This window comes from Artemia sp. Qi Xiang Cuo, chromosome 3 (assembly GCF_049724085.1).
Source record: "Artemia sp. Qi Xiang Cuo chromosome 3, ASM4972408v1, whole genome shotgun sequence".
Classification (NCBI taxonomy): domain Eukaryota; kingdom Metazoa; phylum Arthropoda; class Branchiopoda; order Anostraca; family Artemiidae; genus Artemia; species Artemia sp. Qi Xiang Cuo.
Window position 1 is genome coordinate 23924494 of NC_142796.1, and position 23612 is coordinate 23948105.

The window sequence follows — 23612 nt, forward strand, 5'->3', positions numbered from 1 at the left end:
CAAATTGACTTACTCTGATTGCCACACTGACCAAGCTGCAATGTTATCATCTCAGATGGCATTTTGACAAATTTCAGGTAACTTAAAGCGACTATGGTAACTGAAATGGGAACAAAAGGACAAAAATTTAAAAACCATGTGAAAGAAAATAGGTCAAAATGGGAGCTTAAAGAGGCAGAGTAAGAGAAAATACTAATAAGGAATGTGAAACAAATAAGGCCCATGAAAAAAAGAATGCAATAGCAGGGAAATTAAAGCGTGGCATAAAGTAAACAAAAAAAATCAAAGAGAAATAAAAAATATAAGCTGCAGAATGCTTGCCATAGGCATCTTAGCCAACCACAACTCAACAAAGAAAAACCTGTCTAATTCAACTCTCTCTCAACACACGTGAAATCATTTTAAATCACTTTCCTTCTTTATTTAATTAATTTAAAAACTTTTCCACAAAACAAGTTTTTCAAAGAAAAGCAAAGAACTTCATTAAGCCTAGAATGAGTAAAAATAAAGTAAAATAATCTTCCAAGCATAAAACTATTACAAATCACTATCAATAAATAAATGAAACTGAAAACGAACAGAAATTACAATAAATAGCCGAGTCAGACTTAAAACAAGCAAAAATTAAAATGAGTAGGGATGATAACCCCTAGACCTTCTCAACACCAGAGCACAATTTGCACTTTACTGAAAACAAAATACATTTGAAATGTTTTCACCATTCTTACTTTCATAAACGAAAAGTTTGTAGATGATTGTTAGATTGTTATTGCAGATGATGCAGATTGTTAGGAATTCGACCATAAAAATGTTTGCAGATGATGTAAAAATCTACAGGCCAGTCATGAGTGAATATGAGATTTCTTTACTTCAAGAGGATTTGGTTGCTCTTGGCCAGTGGTGTACTGCAAACTCTATGCTCATTAATGAAACCAAGTGCAATGCTGTGCAATATTTGCGTAGACTCCCTCAGCATTACCATTACTTTGTTGTTGGTAAATTAATTTCAAGTGTAGAATATGTTCGTGACCTTGGGATTTGTCTTGATTCAAGTCTCAAATTTAATAAACATGTATCAGATATCACCCATAAGGCTAATTACCAATTATTACGTCTAAGGCATACTTTTTCTAAGTTTCATCTTCATTCACTGATTTCACTTTATGTATCCACTGTACGTCCAGTACTTGAGTATTGCTCATCAGTATGGTATCCCCTTAATAAGAGAGATAGAGAGGGGGTTGAGAGAGTTCAATGTAGGGCCACCAAACTCATACCATACCTGAGTCATCTACCTTACCACCAGAGAATGCAAAGACTACAGTTGCCTTCTCTCCAGTTCAGACGTGATAGAGCCGACATAATAAATACATTTCGCATTGTTAGGAATATTGATAATATCACCCCAAGTCACTTTTACAGAATACAGTAGTACCCGTCAACATCAACACAAAATTTACCCACCATGTTCACAGAAAGGATTAGGCCAAAACTCTTTGTCTAGCCAAGTGTGGAAGACTTGGAATTCACTTCCATCAGAAATAGTTGCAAGTACCACGGTCCAGTCTTTCAAAAGTAGTTTAGCCTCTACAGATTTCTATACTAGGTCCTATCACAATCCATTTTGAGATTATTTTTACTTTTGTATTATCTGATTTGTGACAGTGTGACAGTTATTTTGTAGACTTACTTTTTCGTAGGTTTCAATTATCAGCAGATATGTTTCAGTTAAGTTGGTATGTTACTGTATGTTTCAGTAATATTGTTTTTCCAATGTTTTTCAGTTACTGTATGTTTTTGTTATGTCATTGACATTGTTATAGGCTTTTTTTATAATTGTTTTGTGTGACAAGCTTTTTATAGCTTACCATATATTGGTATTAATAATAATAATAATAAACGAAAAGTTATCGAAACCTTAACAAAGAAAAGGTCAGTATATGTCAATTTAACTTACAATCCATGGTTATTTTTTTTTTTTTTTTTCATTAAAGCGCAAATTGTGTTCTGGTCTTGAGAAGGCATAGGGGTTATTAACCCTACTCATGTTAATTTTTGCTTGTTTTGAGTTTGACTTGGCAATTTATTGTAATTTCTGTTCGTTTTCAGTTTCATTTATTTATTGATAGTGATTTGTAATAGTTTTATGCTTGGAAGATTATTTGACTTTATTTTTGCTCATTCTAGGCTTAATGAAGCTCTTTACTTTTCTTTGAAAAACTTGTCTTGTGGAAAAAGTTTTTTAAACTAGTTTCGTTTTTTATTGACATAGTCTTTTTCATCGAAATTTTTTTTTGTAAATATTTTCAGTTTTCTTCTATAAGAAGCCATAGAATGGGTTGTTATGTGTATGTTGGAGAAACTTTTTCATCAGTTTTTAATCCTGACACAAATAGTATTTTTAATTTATTTTTTTAGTTTCTGAAGTTGACCTGCAAATAAATCTTAATATCATTCCTACAGTTTCTATCTATGCTCTTTGACAACCTGGATACACTTACACTCTTTTTATTTATTTAAATCGTATGAGCTGAAGTAGTAGTGGTAGTGTCCCCAAAAGTTTCAACTTCATACCCCAGTCGTTCTCAATATATTGCTGAAGTGTCTTATTGGCAACCATTTAACACAATGCCTTTTGATTTATTTTAAAGCAACATTTAGTTTTAAAGCATAATGTGCCAATTGCATAATTGTGGGGGATTGACATGCCTAATATCCCTAAAGACACAGTTGCTGGACTATTCTACTATGCTGAACAAAATGGCTGTCTTAAAATTTCGACTGGATACAGTGTTTCTTTTATGGAGAGTGGAAGTACTAAGCTGATAACAGGTAAAGTGCTAGCAGAGGGAACCAGTCAGTCCATTTTTATGAAACTTTCCTTGTTATGAAAGATACATTTAAAATTCTAGTTGAGGGGCTTAAATGGTACAGTTCTGCCATGGCCAATCAAAACAGGTTCGTCAGAGGTATAAGGAATTTGTTGCAGAGCTTAAGAACAGAAAAACTGCTGGTGAACAAAACCTTGTAATCCATGAGTTCAGAATTGTGTAAAAAAAAACTAGGACAGTATAGGAGAAATTTCTCCTTCAATACAGATGTAGAGCTCTAAGCTATATAGTGTGTAAATAGAGTAAATGTGAGTGTTACTAGAGCTGATGATGTTATATCATTTCAAAGATTCTCATCCATGATAAGTGGCAGCTGACAAGAAAGCAAAACATGTTCTGGAAGTCACTCCACTGTTAACTTGAAAATACCAGCTACCATTCCAGTTTGTATGGATCAAAAGAGGGCTCAAGAGAGCTAAGCAACAAGACCTACAACCAGAGTAAGTAACACCAAAATGACCTATGATCCTGGATCTCAAAGAACCCTTCACAGATCTCAAAAGGACCCTTCCTAGATCTTAAAAGGACCCTTCCCAGATCTCAAATGGACCCTCCCAAGATCTCGAAGAGGGGTACCCACACCAATCAGTACTCAAAGACAGGAGTAGAAGAATTGTATTCATAGCCTGTACCTCTACAAGATTGTTGAATTTAAACAAATAAAAAATATAAAACAGGATAAAGACCAGTCTCTCAACTGACTAGTAGTGTTCATAATTATGTTTCTTTGTCTGATGTTGACTTTTTTTGCTTCTATTCCTAGTGTTTCTTCTGCATTTAACTTGCTCACCTACTGTTTCTTCCTTGTCATTTCACAGCCCAGTATCCAACTATATTCCTAGTTCTTTGGTTCCCACCTATACTAGGCATAGTCCTGCATCCTCTTGGACTACCACCTCGCAAGGAATGAAGTTTCTTAGTTCCAATGTAGATAGCCTCCCCAATAAACTTTCCTTTTGTACGTTAATGGCAGAGGTGAATGTTGCAGCAATTACAGAAGTTGCACCTAAAAACACCTTGTCAGCCTTATCACCTGATGAAATCCAAATCAATGGTTGCCAACTCTTTTCTAACCTGCATTCCCTACTTTGTCACAGAGGAGTGTGTTAATATGTAAGAGATAGACTAAAGGTTAGTCTCATTCATTTTAATTCTCTTATTACTGATGGAATTGAGTCTGTTTGGATAAAAATACATAATGAAACAATCTCAATTGTAGTCGGTGTTGCTTATAGAAGCCCCAGTGCTCCCCATGTTTGGACTCTTCCTTCTGGGAGATTTTAACCTTCCTGAAATCCATTGGTTTGATGGATCTGGTCTTGCACAGGAGATTCTCCTTTTTTTGTCTGCCCTCTCTGATAATTCCCTCTGTCAAACAATTTCAAACTTGTTTCAGTGAAGGGCAAGTTTCCAACACCCTTGATCTACTAAACAACCCTCTTCCAAGCAGCAAAAATATGTCAATTATCAACTAATCTCTAAAAGACTTACCAATGTCAATTGGGAACAGCTTATCACCAATGATATTGAGGAGAGTTGGTCTAATGTGAAAACTGTAATTTTGCATGCTGAAAAGTCCAGCACAAGAATTTTTTGGGCTAAAAAGGTCAAAAGTCTACCTTTTTTAACAGCAGAAACAAGTAAGCTAATTAATAGAAAACATCAAGCATGGAATCATTGCAGGAAAAAGAAAACCTCAGAAAATTATCAACTCTTCATAACCAAACAACCAACCACATCAAGCAGTTGAAGAGATGGTTTGAGCAACAATTGGCTGAGGATGTTAGACATAATCCTAAATCTTTCTGTCGTTATGCCTCTCAAAAATGTTGCAACAGATGCACTCTAACTGATATCCTGTTCAATGTCAACCAGATGCTGATCCTGAGCTGAAATTTTCAACCAAAAATTTGCACCTGTTTTTTCCCCCAATTCCAGTATTGTTTCCCCCCCCCCTCCTATATATGATGTATCACATACTATGGAACCTATTCTGATTAATTATTCAATAGTTCTAAAAGAACTTATGTCACCCAAATTGAATAAATTGGCTGGCCCAGACCTTATTCATCCTTGTATCCTCCAAGAATGTTGAGCAGTCTTGTGAATAAATTGACTGGGCCAGACTCCAGACACCCCCAATTCCAGTATAGTTTTTGCCCCACCCCCTATATATGATATATCAAATAATATGGAACCTATTCTGATTAATGATACAGTAGTTCCAAAGGAACTTATGTCACCCAAATTGAATAAATTGGCTGGCCCAAACTTTATTCATCCTTGTATCCTCCAAGAATGTTGAGCAGTCTTGTGTCAACCTCTTTCCTTACTGTTCAAGTTATCATTAAATCTTTCCGGGCTACCTCTGGATTGGAAAACAGCCCATATCATTCCAAAATTTGAGAAAGGCAGAAAGAACCTTGCTGAAAACTACCAACCTATCAGCATGACATCAGCAGTTGTTAAGGTACTTGATAGAATAATCAATTCTGCAGTTATTGGACATCTTGAAGCAAATAATCTCTTGCACAGCTCACAGCATGGCTTTTGTTCTGGAAGATCTGTTGATTCCAATCTCCTTGAATCATATGAGCATATCACTAAGTTGCTTGATACAGTGGTGCCTACTGACATAATTCTTCTTGACTTTTCTAAAGCTATTGACAAAGTTTGTCACAAGCCACTTGCAATCAAATTACATGCTGTCAAACTTGAAGAGAAGTCCCTGCTCTGGATCCTTGATTTTAATTAAATGCAATCTCAATGTGTTTAGTTATTTGATGACTCTGGCAGCTGTATTCTTTCTTCATCAAAGCATGTTTTGGGTGGAGTTCCTCAGGGTAGTGTTTTGGGTCCTCAATTTTTAATATCTCCATCAATGATGCTCCTTCCACTATCAGCAGTAAACTAACACTCCATGCTGACAACCTGAAGCTCATTGGACCAACCTTCTCCTGTGAAGATTATACCCTTCTACAGAATAATCTTGGACTGCTTGATCAAAAAGCTGAGGCTCCTTAAATTTAATGTTGTCAAATGCCATGGCATTTACCTTGGCAAAATTAGTCCTTGTCAATCTTTTTGCCTCTCAGGTCACCCACTTCTCCTCTGTAAATACTGAATAAGATCTTGGAATCAGTATTGATAATGAATTAAAATTATACACTCATGCAAAGAACTCTGCTGCTGGTGCTTTCACCATGGGGTTGATTAAGCATACTCTTTCCACTTGTTCCGCTAAAGTCACCAATCTTCAGTATAAGGGACTTGTGCATCCTAAGCTTGAAGTTAGAATGTCTCTAACCTCCCATTATTTTAAAGAAGACATAAAAGTGTTTGAAGATGTGCCACCAAAGTAATACCTGGCATGCAGGAACTTTCTTACCCTGCAAGACTAGCAAAGCTGAAACTACCAACTCTTGTATAAAGGAGAAATACAGGCGATGCCATTTTAACCTATAAGTTAATGAGGGCTAATACAATCCCAGCATTATTTCCTACTGTTGTTCCTAACTCAAGAACTAGAGGTCATCAGTTGAAACTTGTTAAGCAGCCTACCATATCCAGAGTCCATGCTCAATTCTTTTCTTTAGGAATCATTACCACTTGGAATAAACTCTCTGAAAAATCTGTTACTTCTGAATGTGTGAACATCTTCAAGCAGAGACTGGATGCCAAGTGGTCCTCCAGAGAGTGTAAACTCAATTGGCAAGCTATGGATCAGCACAGTGCACCTGGTCACAAAAGAATTCTGAATTCTATTCAAATTGTCAACTCTGGAGCTCTACAAGGAGAAATCCTTAGATTGCTCCAAGCTGCAATTTAAGGTTTTTTAAGAACTTAAAATACTCACCCCTTTTAACAGAGAGTAATCATTTAATCCTAAGAGTTAATGTGTCTTTTTATAAGATAAAATTGAATATATAAATGAACACTTATGCTGATTATGGGGCGACCAGAAAAGAGCTGGAAGGCATAGTCTGGCCACCTCTACTTCATGGGCATGTCTTTCTAAGGCTCTATAAGGCTATAATCAGACCTGTTTAGGATTTTTAAAAATTTCTTAACTCCACTTCTTTTAAGAAGGATGCTACCCTAATTGAAGGAATTCATGGGCATGATATGAAGTATATAGCTGGCCTATAAGACCTTCTAAAATAACAAGAGACTGGAATACTTGCAGCTGCCAATACTCATCTTTAGATGCTGCTGTGGAGACACAATGCTGGCCTACAGGTATAATGCACAACTAAATACCCCTCTGTATTAGACATTTAAGTTAGCCCTATGTAATAGGCTACTCACAGAAGCTACCAAAATTCAAAACACAAATGTAGCAATATTTCTTCTCCAAGTGTTATCAATGATTGGAATAGTCTTGAAGCTGAAACATTGATTTCACCCACTATTGTGTCCTTCATGTCTGGACTTGAAAAAGAATGAAATATCAAGTCATGGAAATACAACTGGGACTGTCTGTCTTATTCAACCATCTCCTGATGTTAACCTTGCCTAGTGAAGATAAAGGTTCTCCTTATGCAAAATGTGTTGACAATAATTATTCTGCATACTATAAAGTACAAACTGTTTTCTTAACATGTTTCCTGATGACCAGTGAGGGTCCTGGGTTTATACCCTTCTTTTCATTAGGGTTAATGGGCTGACGGAAATATATGATGTAAAATCATTCTTAGCCAGTAAAAAAACAAAAGTTAGTATAATAACAAGGTCACCCAACTCAGTTGGTAAAAATGATGGGCTCTTTTACAGCAAACAGACAAATAAAATGCAATTGGTGGGCCTACCATGAGATTAATTATTTCATGCTCCTTTGAAATGAAATTGCAAGTCATTACCCCAAAAATGCCCTGTAACCTCTCCTCTTCAAATGGATCCCTAAATAGCCCTAATAATATAGGGCTAGGTCTACTGTTTATTTTTCTCTAGATGTGTCACATACTAGATAGCTCCTGATTAGACTTCTGTGCCCTTTTCTTATTTCTAGGGCTTGGAAGATAGGTTAGGAAAATGAAACTTTCAGGGATGGGTCTACAGACTAAAGTATGTCCTGGAAAGGTATTATGAAGTACCTATCTCCACTCCTTCTCCTTCTAGAGGGTCCTGACCTTTAAAAATTGGTGTGTTATAAAAGTGAAACCTTAAAAAACGATATTCTGCTTAAATGAAGTAAAACAAAATTGTTCTCAGCTTCACAACTTTGCTCAATCCCAATGTAGGCTAGGGCCTATAAGGTTATAAAGATATGCAAATAGATTTTCTAAATAAAAAAAAAACAAAAAAACATTGATATGGCTTAAAATTCTACTAACATAGCAGGAATCAAATTTTCAGAACTAAAGCCAGAGAAAAAGAAACTGATACCTGGAAATTAAGGTAAAATGTTGTTTTGTCAAAGTTTCAATAGGTATAAGCTAGACCTGTAATGTAAGCACATTTCAAGACTCTCTAGAGGGAGAAGGAGTGGAGGTATGTACTTCAAAATACCTTCCCAGGAAGTACTTTAGCCTGTAGGCCCATCCCTGAAAGTTTCATTTTCCTAACCTAACCCATTTTCAGAATTTAAATTTTTTTTAAATACAACTCCTAGAATGATTGAATTAAAGAAATTTCTTCTCCAATTTTTGCTATCTATTGAGAATTGGCCTTCATGAAAACTCTTCTACCTATATAATTTGTTGTGTTCTTCACAGACTAAACCTCTAGGAAAGTCACGTTAGAATTCAAATTTAAATTCGATTCGTATTAACGCCATCTTTCAAAATAGCGTCTCGTCCTTTTGCGGATTATGGTTGCCAACTGGACATATTTTATGTCCAAAAGACATATTCCTGTGTGCCAGGACACAATGACATAATAGGGCACAAAAGGGACATATTTTAGAAATTTGGGACATATTTTGCAACTTTATGACGAAAAATAGAATATTTCCCCTTTGGATACATATTTTAAAAAAAGTGTCATTTTTCACCAAATCGGTATTAAAACTACTTGTCTAGCACTAAATTTACTTTACTACTTATTTTTTACCAATTTTTTACAGACGTTATTTTTTTTTAATAACGCTATTATTTTTCGGATTGACTTGCTCTTTCCTGCATACAACTATTTGCAAATACTCTTGAAATTCGTGTTTATTTGTTGTTGATGCTTCTTCAACGGGTGACCATATCGAACCAATGGTACTAGAATTTCGCAAGAGGGCTCGTTCAAACGAAAATGAAAAATCTAGTGTCCTTTTTAAGTGACCAAAAATTTTAGGACAACTAGCCCTCTTTCCACACCCTTTTTTCCTGTAAGTCGTCGGATCAAAATTTTGAGATAGCCATTTTGTTCAGTATTATTGAAAGGTACAATGGATATGTCTTTGGAGATGACACGACCCCTTAGAACCACGAGAGAAAAGGCCGCAAGTTATGAAATTTGCCCATTGCTTACATATAGTATTTTTTATAGGGAAGTATACTAACATTTTCCAAGGGAAGAAGGAGATCTTCTGGGGATGGATTTTCTATGGGGAGAAATTCCCATTGGTATGGAAATTTCTGGGGGTGAACTTTTCAGGTGAAATTTTATATGGGGAGAATTTACCAGAATTTGTATACAGATTGTTTGTTATTTGTCTTTTTACTCGTTGCTGATCCCATTGTACATTTAGAAACACCCTGAGGGAATTCTCAGGGGGAAGTTTTCAGCGGAGCTGGAATTCTCTTTGGATCTTTTTTTTGGTGAGGGGGATTTTCCACGGGAGAAATTTCCATGGGTGAATTATTACCAGGAAAAATTTTCCATGGAAAATTTCTGGGGGATAAACTTTCCAGGGGGGAGTATTTTCAAAACAGGGATATTCCCCAATGATCTTAAAAAGGATAGAAACTAAATGAATACAAGTCTTTCTTCAAATAAAAGTATGGTAAGGAGTATTTTTCAGGCGGAATCGTAAGCAAAAAATTTTCTGGTAAGGATTCGCATCATGAATGGAATTGTCTGGGAGTAATTTCCCTGCTGAAGAATTTTGCATGGGAGGAATTTTTCGTGGGGAAATTTTCCACAAAGGGGGTGGATTTCCTGGGATTATCTAAAAAATGATCAGAAATCAATACAAAAGCTAGTTTTTTCTACCGAAAGGAAGGAGTGACATTAAAACTTAAAACGTACAGAGATTATTTTGTATATGACGGGTACTACTCCCTCCTCATTACCCCCCCACTCTAAGCTAATATTCAACCTTTTGTCCAATTTTTTAAAAGAACGATTCTTGAAACACAAGGGCCGTGCCACCTTTGGAGTAAGCCCCCCTCCAACCTTGATGGAGAAGGGTGGAGCCACCCCCTTCACACACGTATTCTTTTCCCTAGATGCATCCAACACAAATTTTGAGATAGAAATTTTGTTAAAAATAGCCCAAAGAACATATAACAATGCTCTGAGCGTTTACACAACTCATAAGAGCCCTAGAACAAGGGTTTTAAGTTATGCCCCAGGGACATATAAGGTTTTATGGAATGGGTAGTCGTATAAACTTCAGATGGGGCTCATTTGATTGAACTTTAATGCCCTCTATAAGAATCAAAAGTGATTAGAGGGCACCTTCCTCCCCCCGCACCTATAAGTTCCGAAACCCAGCATCCAATCAGAATTTGTAGACATCTATTTTGTTCAGCATTGTTCAAAGGTCGAGTAATTATGCCTATAGGGTTGTCACCCCCCTGATTGAAGGGCAACCCAGCTTACCTAGCGCTCCGCAAAGTCGCTTGACTCCTGGATTTACCTTATGACATGCGCAAGAAATACTCTGATTGGCAAAAAGCTACCAAAAGAAGTGAAAATGCTGACCCTCATGCCGACCATACCTGCCGAGCGGAACTCTCGTAGGAAGATTAGCCTTAAGCTCCCACAATTAGTTTTTTACTGTTCACATGTTTTTATGACTTTTGTGCTTTCACACTAGTTCATTTCTTATGGATGCACTAAATGAATCTTTTTCGTTTTCATTATATTTGATGTTAGCTGACCACTTTGAAAGAAGTTTACAAGTCATAAAAAACTAGTTTCTGAGATTTCAAGATGGACATATTATGGACATATAATAGACACAATATGGACATAATTTGGCTAAAAAGGACAAATTTTTGGATACTCAAGGGACATATTCATTGACCAAAAAGTTGGCAACCCTGTTGCAGATACGCCATATTCAAACCTCCTTTATTCTGTGTTTGTTGATTTTGAACTTTTAGCGCACATAGCCAAACCTGGGCCTCCTCCACGCCACTCAGAGCACCCCTAGGTGGAGGATAAGGAAACATCCTACAGATATGTAGGGTAAATCCATTGAATAAGCGGTGTGGACTAAGGGGTGATTTAGTCCCTGAGTATCCATAATAGAAACTTGGTCATCCTTACCCGGGGTAATAAACAATGGTGGAGGAAGAAGAAAGTCCCTCTGATGTACAGTCAGTAGAGCACACTTGTGTTAGAACATGTCTCATGAGTCACAAATCTTCTCCCAGCAATGGATTAGGTTGCATGGTGAAGCAGAACACCATCGTGGGTGGATCCTCTATAGGAGGACAAACCCAGCAGGGTGTGTGATCCAATATTTATATACAACGGCCTCTGCAAAGGGCTTTCTCGAGCCTGTCAGGGTTCCAAGGTTCTAGGGAACTGTTGGTCAATAAAACTCCAATGAAACTACTATTAAAACTACTAACAACTCATCGCAGCACCAATCCGCCTGAGGCCAACACAGCTACGCACGCTCCTCCTCCATCCTAATATATTCAAAGCCTCCCTCTTTATACCCTCCCAGGAATTTGAAATTTCCTTCAAATCTTTCTCTATGACATCCTCCCACCCCAGACGAGGACGACTTCGTTTCTATTTAGCCCTAGACAGTTGATCAAAAAGGTCAATCTTCGCCAATCTGTCATCCGCTGAACGCGCCCTAGCCATCTCAACCATTCTTTCCTTATAGCCCTAAAAAGCGGAATTGAACCATATTTTTCGTACAGCCTACTGTTTGAAATATGGTCAGTCAACCGGGTACCCAGAACAATCCTTAGGAAATTCTCTGGAAAACATTTAGCAATTTCTCTGAAAAACATCTCCAATAAAACATGTATGAAGAAATGAATGCTCTCAAAAACGTTGTACATTCTCGGGCGTCCCCCGTTTCAAGTGACACAATCTTACTTCCTAAAATAGCGGTGAGATCGACAAGTGAGCGAGCTATTCCCCTGTGAAATAAATGTACAGAAGGATGTATACCGAGTTAATAGCTGGAATGTGACACTGATGAAACGAGAATCAACAAGGCTAGTTATGGCTATGAAAAAGAATCGCTACCAAGCAGATGTTCTTTGTCTAGCAGAAACAAGATTGAATGGAGTGTCCGAAGAAACAATACCAGTCCGTGATTCCAACGAACCGTACTCATTCCTCAACTTGTGTGCGTATAATGGATCTGGCAACTATGGAGTCGGCCTTATGATTGGATGTCGTGCACCAAAATCTTTTATTACATGGGATCCCGTGAACCCTAAAATAAACAGACTACGACTGAAAGGAAGACTATTCAATATCTCTATCATTGCTGTCTATGCAACGACGAGAGTGGTAACAGATGTTGACAAGGACTCCTTCTACACTGATCTGGATATTACGATGCAGAAATACTCCAAACCAGACTTCCTGATTCTAACGGGTATTTGGAACTCCCGAGTTGACCCAATAGACTCTAAAGTTCACAATATTGTTGGTCGGTTCACTTACGGCCAGCGGTACTCCAATGATGATCGACGGCTCCAGTTTGCAGGATCTTCTAAACTTAACAACACCGTGTTCCAACACAAACAATCTCAAACGATAACTTGGTGCTCCACAGGGGATTCCACAAGTGATGGTTCCACAGCTGCTAAAATTAACCATATATTGATCCGTCAGTGTTGGCGCTCCTTTGTCATTGACTCTCGAGCTTACAGAGAAGCATGCATGGGATTAAAACTTGAAAGTGATCATACGCTAGTAGGTTCAAAGATACTCCTGAAATTGAGCTTGAGGAAGAGACAACCAACGAAAAGGAAGTTAAACTTGGAGAAAGTAAAGTTTCAAACAGTGAAAGAAGATTTCTGCCTGAAGTTACAGAACCGGTTATCAAGCTCAACTGACTGTAATGAAGATCCCATTACCCTATGGAAACAATTCCGGGACACCACTGAAAAGGTGACCGCTGAAATTATCGCCTTTGCTCTTGCAAAGAGCAAAGGCGAGAAATTTTTTGCTGAGAAAAAATATAATTCAGAGAAAACTGTAAAGCTAATTGAGGTTAGACAACAGGCATCAAAAGGACCAACTTCAGTAACACTAAGTCGTTATGTAAACAAGTTAAGCTTATGTCAGGACTGCCAACAGTTCTGGGATGAGGTTACTTTAGATATAGCTAAAACAGCCAGATATAATAAACAAAAGCTTGCATTGAACCCTAAAAGAAACACCGGTGAAAAGTTGCCAGTTGCTGGTCCCTTAAAAGCATCTCAAGGTAATTTGATTCCTGACGTACAAGGTAAAGTTGGTCACTAAAAAAATCACTTTAAATACCTGCTTGATCCAAACGCAGACGGGCAAGAAGCAACGCTAATGCTGCCACCAACGGCTGAAAAATCACCGCATGAAATGGACATGGCACTACCTTCAACTTCAGAGATACTGAACGTGATTAATCAGCTAAAAAGCAATAAGTCACCTAGCAAAGATGGTTTCCCTCCTAAGGTCTACAAGGCCTTACAACATATTGTAGCGGAGCAAATAGGACCTCTCTTCTGTCTTACATGGGAAAAGAAGACCTTTCAGACTGATTGGAAGGTGCCAGTAACAAGGACACCGGCACAAAATTTTCAAGAGGTGGGGGGGGGGAGCAGACACCAAAATTGCAGTGGTGGTGACAGGGAATATATTTTAGGATTTTTTTTTGTAGGAAAAAGTTTATTTTTAAACGCTCTTAGAAAAAAAATCTCAAATAAAAAGAGCAATTCAATTGCATGCAAAATGAAACGAAATACAGTAAATTTTAAACGACAGGGATTCATGGCAAAGGGACCATTTATTTAATCAATAATATATGTAATTATGATGCACTTAATCTTAAAAGACAATCAAAACTCAAACCAAAATTACAGAAAGATTTATTGCTTCCGTAGATCATAACAGATGCAGACTTGTCTTTATGCAATTTCCTACGCCTTAGAATAGTTTACAGAAGGAATAGAGATACTCAAAAATCATCCTGCCTGCATAGATACCACGTTTCGAAATTTATAACGGCCATGTAAAAAGTACCTCTTTCATAACCGGGAATTCTTCCCCTGGATATTAAATCATTTGTATATTCAGACATTAAAAAAAGATAGAATAGCGAAAAAAAATTTAAATGTTAGTATCCAGCTGTCAATTGACCATCTTTCTGTTTATTGTCATATTCAACTAAATAAAATGAACAGGTAAAAAAAAAATCGTCACAAGAAAATCTTATCAAGTAGTTTGTGATAAAAAAACTGGAAGTAAAAAGTGACTTGGGCCAATATTCACCAAAACTAAAAATGGATTATCATAATAATTGCTATACCGGCAATATTGGCTTTTTATACTGATTTTAAATATATAAATTTCGTTCAGTTTATTGTTAACACCCAGAACCAAAATTTTGAGACAATTTACTTGATTTTTGAAAAAAGAGGAAACACTCCCAAAAAATCAAGCGATATTATTGAAAATCCCTTTAGTAGATACATAATATCAGAGAACCCTATCGTAGAGGTTTCGAGTTCCAATCTTCAAAATATGGAATTTCGCTTTTTTTCAAAAGAAACATCGTCGATACATGTTTATTGGACCAGAGAAAAGTTTTATTTTCTGCAATTTCAGTGCACCAAACTAAGACTTTACCCTAAAGAGGACGAATTTGCGATCAATTTAAAATTCTGAGAAGCTCGTTGATTTAAAAGTATCAATAGCAGTATTTTAGGCTTCCCAGTTGCAAAAAAAGTAATACAACTCGGCGGCAGTCTAGGCCGTATCCAGGGGAGGAGAGGGGGCTACCCAGTTTGAACCCCCCCCTTCCTCCCCCACCGAAATTTTGACCGAGTCAAATATTAGTCTAAAAAATACCTGTAAAGACAAAATCTTACCAGAAAAAAATATGCTCCTACACTAAATCCTATTGCATTTTGTGGGTAATCGGTTGTGCAATCGCTAACGCAATAACTAATTGCGTTCCTAATTTACTATCCCATTAATCCTAATTTACTATGCAAGGTCAGGTGAACACGGGGTTACTTGATTGCCAATTAGGTAACCCCATATTCACCTGACCTTGCATATTGAATTATGGTTAATGGGCGCTCGAGGTAAATGTTATAAGAGGAGGGTGCAAGATTGTCAGTTCAGTTCAGTTCAATTCTGGACTTGGATAAGAGAAGAGCGATTTTAAACATTAAGAGGAAGTGTGACATTGCGTCGTTTTTTGCGCCCAAGAGAACCAGGGATGTTTCTGACATTGGCGTTAGTGGGACGTCTGCGGAGCATTCATCTACACCTGTGGATCTGGTGGGTACAGTTTCATAGAAACTGCATCATATCCACTGAAAATTTCATTTCTTTCTCGGAGAAAAGGCAGGACAATATCGAGCACCAACTAGACGCGGCGAAGAAAGCGCAGGTTCAAGGAAATTGCCAGAAGTTGCGACTAATTGTTGAGACGGTGATATTTTGTGGGCGACAATAGCTTGCCCTTCGTGATACTAACAATTCCGGCCCCATTTCGGTCTCGGATCCAGAACCTTCTCACAATAATGGGAACTCCCAAGCACTAATGTGGCTGAGGGCGAGACACGGTGAAGATGTTCTGAAGAACCATCTTCTTTCCGCGGCCGGAAATGCCACGTATATTTCTTCCATCATCCGGATTGGTATTATCGCCACATCCGGGGAGCTTCTTCAGCAGTCTATTGTGGAAAGAGTAAACGCAAGTCCATGCTTTTCGGTGCCTTCCGATGAAATGGCGGACATTTTGAATGCCCAGCAGCTGTATGTTTGCGTCCGCTACACTTTCAAAGGGAATCTGTATGATGACTTCCTTAGTTTTACCCTAGTTTCTGATTTGACTGGGAAAGGTCTGGCTTCATCAATCCTGCAATTTCTCGAAAGCCTTGGTCTTAATCTGAACAAGGTAGTTAATCAGGGATATGATGGTGCAGAAGCGATGAGTGGGCATCTTAGGGGTGTCCAGGCCGTTATACGTGAAAATTATCCGAAGACACTTTACGTCCATTGTAGTGCGCACAATCACAACTTGGTCTTCTCTTCTGTATGATTTATTCCGGCGTTTAAGCATTTCTCGATTTCTTGTCACAGTTCTGCAGTTTTTACCTTACATCCCCCCTCAGGACACAGAATCTAAAAGAGAAAATCAATGAAATAATACCGGATTTGAGGAAACTTACTTTAACCAGACTCTGTGAAACAAGATGGGTGGAGCACCACGATTCAGTCGTGAGTTTTCTTGAGCTGTACGGACCATTCCAGTGACCCTTGGAAGCCCTTGAAGAGAACAGAAATGCAGAAACTTTTGCAAAAGCGGCGCAGATGCAGGACGCGATGTACCAGTCACAATTTGTTGCATGTCTCCATGTGGTCAAAGAGCTTTTCTGCCTTACGCTTCCACTGTGCAAGACTCTTCAGTCACTTGACTTTGATTTGGCAGCTGCATGCAGGCACGTAGAAACTGTCCTTTCAAAAACTTAGGAAATGCGAAGAAATGCTGCTACTGCTTTCACGTCTATTTTCGACGCAGCTCAGGGTTTTGCCAGCGACTTAGGACTGGAGATCAATCGTCCAAAGACGAGAGGTGGCCGGAGTATGCATGCAGACGATCCAGACCTTCTCAACCACTATAGACCCTCACTCCTTATTCCTTTCCTGGACCACTTCACTTCCGAGCTAAAACAACGACTTGAGCTTCACCGAAAACTGCTGTCAAATCTCAGCGTCCTTTCTCCTGCCTATAGAACCTCACTCCTTATTCCTTTCCTGGACCACTTCATTTCCGAGCTGAAACAACGATTTGAGCTTCACCAAAAACTGCTGTCAAATCTCAGTGTCATTTCTCCTGCCAAAATTGTTTCTTTCCATCTTAATGAGTTAAACCTTAATGAGTTAAAGTCATTGGTTGAATTGTATGGCAATATTCTTCCCGATCAAGACTGTCTGAAGCAAGAGATTGAGCTATGGTGCATCAAGTGGGAGAATGTTCCGATATCAGAGAGGCCTACTTGTGCTGTGTCTTCGCTTCAGGCATGCGACGCCACCTTTTTTCCCAAATGTTTCTCTTCTTCTGACTGTTCTTGGGAGGTTACCTGTTAGCACTGCTACTCCGGAAAAAAGTTTCTCAAAATTCAGAAGGCTCAAAACCTGGCTAAAAAATTCAACAGGAGAAGGAAGACTGAGTGGCTTGCAGTCTCTTTGCAGTCCATAGGGACATTGACATCTGCCCTGAGAAGGTCATCGTTATTTTTGCAGGGAAGAAAAATCGTCACCTGGAGTTCGTTTTATAGATATTGGCTTTACTTTTGGTTCGCTTCGCCTTTACTTTTAGCTAAAAAAAAGAAAAAAAATATATACAGACTACTTCTACTATTTGGCTTCTTTTTGCGTTAACTGTTTTTGCTGTCTCCAAAAAAAAGAAAAAAAAAATTAGTTTGTAGTTTTAACTGTATGTAAATACTTGTCTTGTTTTTGCGTTACTAAAAAAATACCCCTTAAAGATACCCCTTAAGTATGCGTAGTGGACGCGCCCTCGTTCGCAAAGGGTGGACTAACGGTCTCGAGCTAAAGTAATGTTGTTCGGGGCTGTTAGACAAAGTCCACGGGAAAAGTTCCCCCCCCCCGAACGAAAATCCTTGACAAGGCCCTGGTGGCAGTATTGGATTCAGCCAAGTTGATTCGCTTTATTTGTAATCGAATTAGGCAATGTTTGTTTATCTGTAATTGCGTATCAGCTATAATGAGGAGAAAGTGAGTCATTGTTTAGGTGGGGGGTAGGGTAGTTTCCTGAAAAATATATTTTAATGTACAAACTGCTTACTGTTCATGAGACTTCAAATAAATGTTGAAAGAAGTAGGGGAGGGGGGTAGGAATTAATTGAAGTGTTTCTCTATACATATAAAATATTAAATTCCCATATCTACTAGCACAGAGGTGGAAAAGGCAAGGCAGGCCGCCATCAGGCCCTCCAGGAAATTTCTTTGGGGTGGCAAATACTGTTAGGAACTTATTGTTCAGCAATTTTAAATGGTAATATTTTCTTTTTCTATTTATATGAAGTACTTCGATGTATTTAAACAAACGAATGTAATGTATTTATCAATGTATTTGCTGTATTAATATCCTATTTTAGTTGTTGTGATGGCTTCAGTTATGTAGAAGATCAAAAGTCTCACAGAATTTCCATCCATCCAAACAATAATACTCCTTTCCATCCAACCGAAATTCTTCAGTAATAATATTAGCAAGGAGTTTCTGCGAAAGTTACTGTTCATCGGCAATTTTTAAAGTAAATTCAAATTTTATCCAAAATTGAAATTACAAACTTAAACGTAGGACAGTATTAACCAACGTACAGTTATGGATTTACACATTTTAAAAGCAATTAACCAGGGATTTAAGAGACCTTTACCTTAAATTACATCTTGGTTAGGCCTGAGTAGGATTTAAAAAAAAATCAAACATTAAATAAAAAAAGAGCTTTTCAACTGAAAGCAAGGAACAGATTTGAAACTTATTTGAACTGATTATTCTTTATATGAAGGGGACTGTCTCATCCTTAGCTCCTTACTCGCTAATGTGAAGTTTGGCTTCTGTCCCAATTTTAAAAGCAAATTTGCAATTAAAAAAAAAAAAAAATTCAAAGCACTATAATATATTTTTTAATGAGCAAGATTTTGAGAAAGGGGCCAGTCAGTAGTGATGTGTCAATCTAAGAGAGCGGGATGTTAGGAGATTACTGTATTAATGATAGAGAGAGGGAAATAGGAGATTACTGTATTAATGACAGAGAGAGGGGTGGTAGGAGATTACTGTATTAATGATAGAGAGAGGGGTAGTAGGAGATTACTGTATTAATGATAGAGAAAGGGGTGGTAGGAGATTACTGTATTAATGATAGAGAGAGGGGTGGTAGGAGATTACTGCATTAATGATAGAGAGAGGGGTGGTAGGAGATTACTTTATTAATGGTAGAGAGAGGGCAGGTGGGACATTACCATGTCAATATAAGAGAGAAGACAAGTATATGGATGTTTTATGTTTATGGATTTTTATTGTTGTATGGGTGTTATATTTGATTTTTATTGTAGGGGAGTCTGATTATTATTACAGAGATGGTTTGGGATATATGGTTGAATATGTGTGTTACTTTATGATTGATTATACGTATTGTTATATGGTTGGTGTTTTATCTAATGTTTTTTTGTATGGATGTTTTATTGTATGGATATATGGTTTTGAATAGTTTTTCAGGCTGTTATGGATGTTTTGATGTTAGACATGATTCTTCATTGTAGAATGATTATAGGAGTGCTTTTACTCTGACATTGAGCATAGATATAATAATCCCGATACCGAGTTAGTATCTCAGTCAATAAGTTGAATTTGATTAGTTTACATTATTTCAAATTGGAGAAATTAACGTTCAAATATAGTGAAAATGAGTAGTTTCACGCTATTACACATCGAAGGAGCTGACAGCGATGTTGTAAAGACAAGGTTGTAAAGGCTCCCAATGTAGCAGTTGAAATTTAGAAAGGATTCCCGACTAACATTTGAGTGGGATGAGATATTTGACAGGTACGTTATATCATTGAGTAAATTCAAGGCAGATGAACAATTATGCTTTGCCACAAAAGTGAATATAATGTATTTATCACAACTACAACATGGGTTGCATGCTATTATGAAGCACATTGAGGAAAATGAATTGACTCACCTAACGCAAAGAGAGTGAAAATATGTTCTTTTATTACATTTCTGTCAGTATAAATGTGTTTTTTTTTTATAATACTTTTTTTTATTAGACACTCTAGATGACCGTTTACTCCACTTTCTCTCTCTCTATATATAGTGGGGGGGGGACCAAGAGGTATTGTGATTGTGCACAAAGCAGAAACTTGCAATTATTAATTTAGTCTATAGCTGGTAGTGGGAGTATCAAGAACGAAAATGATTGGATTTGAGAAACATAAGATCTTAGGGAATCTAGTCAAACTAAAACATGTTTAGCGTTAGATGATGACTTTCTGGAATTATCTCTTCAACGGAAAATATTTTCTCAAGAAATGCTTAACAGTATGATGGGAACTGATTCACCATCTTTGGATTATTGTATGAAGCTTATGCGTTGTGAATCAAATGCATTTACTCAATTTATTGATATATTAATTGAAACAAAGCAAAATGACATTGTGATTCTGCTTTTAACCGCTACCTAGAAATTTATTCTATAAAACAATAGGAAAAAGTTTTTGTGACGATACTCGATTAATTCTCCTCCTCCTCCTCTTAGAAGACGATGTTTTTCTTATTGATTTTGAGTCAGTTTCTATTTGGCAGTGAGACGGGCAACATCGAAAAAATGTATCATACATGTTCACTTCGTTTATATACATTGGGCAGCTGGTCATCATGTGAGAACTGTTCTACAGTTCATGACTATAATGAAAAGTGTAGATTATGCAATCCGTGTAAATTGCATTAAGGATCTGCTGTACAAATTAAGGACTGTAATACCTGTCTTGAAGAGACTTGTGACTCTCATCCTAATGGATATCTATACTCCAATTGTCATTTTGATAAGTGTAACCAGTGGGAAAATACTTCCCTGGCATGATTGGAAAAAACCCTAAACTTGACTTCAGTTTATTTCTAAGGGATTGGTATCGTCGTGGATTTAAATTGTATTGGGAAGAAGAATTTAGAGCACCTTGTAATTGTAAAAACATGAAGAAAGCATGGTTCCTGCGTCATCGTTGTGAGGATGATGCTAGTAATGATTATATTTGGCCGTTACAGAAAGTGATTCTTCAAATGAGAATATTGTCTGCAACATTACTTCAAATAATCATATAGAAACAGGTGAATATTACAATATGAATCGTAATAATATCATTGACTTCAAAAGAAAATTTAATAAGAATGAAGTTGCAATATATTGTGGAAAATGTCACCCTGACTTTGCAGGCCAGGATCAGTACAAGTTGAATTCCAATGATATGCCACCATTAATCGTTGTTGACGACGACTATGATGACAATCTAAATGACTATGAAGAAGAAGAAGAAGATATCTAGACATTGAAGACGAAAGACTATTTTTATAGTGCATATATATTTTATTAATAAAAAAATTCACATACATTTTTCAAACACTTTATTCTTAGGGCACTTAAATCAATATTATACAGGCCTGAGAGGGTATTTTCTGCTAGAAAATCATTCAAACCTGGACTGTGTACATAAATGTTGAGGAATTCACTAAAAGTATAGGCACGACATCAAAAAATGAAATATAGCAATGCAAGAAAATCACAGCTTTTTGTTGATAAATCTTGTACTGGCATCCAACTTTGAATAATTGTTTTCTCAGTTCCTTCAAGGAGCTTTTGATGTGTGGTTTGTAGAATGCATATGGTAGACCAAGAGGATAAAAAAATTCTATATTCGTCACTGTTTGAAAGATGCATAACCAATGACCCGTCTGCAAAGTCGATGGACTACTATTAACAATGATAATGGTATTGTTAGCAGTATTAACATATTCAAGGAAATCTGAGGGTATATAATAGGATTTGTATTTGGAAATAATAACATCCATGTTAAATACATCGATTATTTGATTGGTATTCATGGTGCCAAGTCTAACAGAACACTACCGTCGGGGGTAATTTCCCAATAGGTTTCAAATTGATTGAGTGAGATTAATCTTACACTCTCTGTCAATTTTTTGTCAAAGGTACACTCTACACTTACGGTACCCGTTCGGACAATACTCATATCTTGAGTATCAGACAAGTCCAAAACAATGACACCATGACTTTTTGCGAATATTGAATCAGTAATAACATTTTCATATAGTTGAGAATCTCCATCTAGGAATTGTATTGTCAATTCATATAGGGTTCTGTAGGATTTATCAAAGGACAGATTGTAGAGAGGAATTCCATTTACTTTACATGCAAGAGAGGAAAGTCCAAATACTTCATATTCATGTGACGTTCAAATAGTTCATATTCATGGTCCGTGCACATATTCATGTGCACGGACCAAGGGGGGACCTTGTCCCTGGGGGTCCATAATAGAATCTGGGGCACCCTTGCCCGGGGTCATAAACACAGGCGGAAGAGGAAGAAGGCCCCTCAAATGTACACTCAAAAGAGCCTACTGGTTTATCCACAAGGCTCATGAGTTGGAAGCCTTCTCCTAGTATTGGGTTAAATTGCATGGTGGTGCAGAACACCATCACGGCAGGATCCTCTATTGAAGGACAACTGCAGCAGGGCGTGAGATCCAGTTCTATGGACAGAAGCCTCTGCAAAGGATTGCCTTAACCTTTTCGGGGCACCTGCAAGACTGGGGACCTTGCGGTCAACTCTATTCCCACTTGAGGAGTGGCGCCCCTCGAGGAAATTATAGCCTAGTAAACGACACAGAATTTGCACGGGATTCTGACTAATGGACAATTCTTCCGGTGCCTTGTATGTTTTGATGGGCATCTTTGGGCTGAAAAACCTCTTTCTAGCTAATTTATCTATTACGGGCTGCCTCCCCATAGTAGCATAATATTTTTAGCCATGAATATATAATGTGTCAGTAGTCATAGGCTTGAGAATGTCTGTAATGGATTTCGACTCTTGTTGATAGAAGAGCATCGCCAAGTGCTGAAAACCATGTTGTGACCAAGATGGGCCCAGGATTGCACAAAGCCTCCATTCATGGAGGTCCCAGGGACCTTTTGCTGTCCGGTTCTAAGCCGGCTTAAGCACTTCAGTGTAGACTTGAGAAGATATGTGATCCCGTCCCGCACTGGTATCCGGGATCATTGCTTTTCCTGAGGCGAATTTTTTTTAATGATTTAAAGAACATGAAAATTGGAACTTGGAATGTTACGACATTAAAAAATGACTATCGTATCGAAATTTTGACTGACGAATTCAGACGATTCGAACTGGATTTATTAGGAGTTTCAGATACTTATATCCCAGGGGTAGGAAGCATGAAATTAGGTGATATAGAATTTATTTACTCAGGAAAGAAGGACAGGGTACATTGACAGGGAGTAGGGTTCATGAGGAATAAAGAAGCTGCTAAGTCTTGTTGAGGCTGGGAAGTTATTAATAACAAAATACTCATTGCTCATTTTATGACTAAAAAATTCAGGGTATCAATTATAGTAGTATATGCCCCTGTAGAACCGACTGACGGAGATACTAGTGACTCAGATGAATTTTACTTACAGTTACAGGAGCGAATAGACAAGGTCCCGGGTAGAAATATGATGTTATTACTGGGAGATTTTAACGCACAGGTTGGTAGAAATAAGGATAGATGGTATCCCAGCTTAGGTAAATTTGGTGTAGGAAAAGAAAACAGAAA

At 37.5% G+C, this 23612-nt stretch overlaps 3 protein-coding genes across 3 annotated transcripts in view; 2 read left to right on the forward strand and 1 right to left on the reverse strand.

Annotated features, from left to right (window-relative positions):
* Positions 1-8635, reverse strand: part of LOC148953895 (tubulin gamma-1 chain-like) — a 71660-nt gene extending 63025 nt beyond the window's left edge. The window contains exons 1-2 of the mRNA XM_089086848.1: positions 8579-8635; positions 14-100 (exon numbers count right to left, since the gene is read on the reverse strand). Coding sequence (XP_088942974.1) covers positions 14-62 — 49 coding nt within the window. The 5' untranslated portion in view covers positions 63-100; positions 8579-8635. The remainder of the gene's footprint in view (positions 1-13; positions 101-8578) is intronic.
* On the forward strand, positions 5341-5646 carry LOC148953896 (uncharacterized). Its single transcript, XM_089086002.1, has one exon. The coding sequence runs from the start codon at positions 5341-5343 to the stop codon at positions 5644-5646; it is 306 nt and encodes a 101-aa protein (XP_088942128.1).
* A 3601-nt stretch (positions 8636-12236) lies between the features above and the next one.
* LOC148953897 (protein CFDP2-like) lies at positions 12237-13493 on the forward strand. The gene has a single exon (XM_089086003.1). It carries the CDS (start codon positions 12237-12239, stop codon positions 13491-13493), a length of 1257 nt encoding a protein of 418 aa, XP_088942129.1.
* Positions 13494-23612: the final 10119 nt, after the last annotated feature.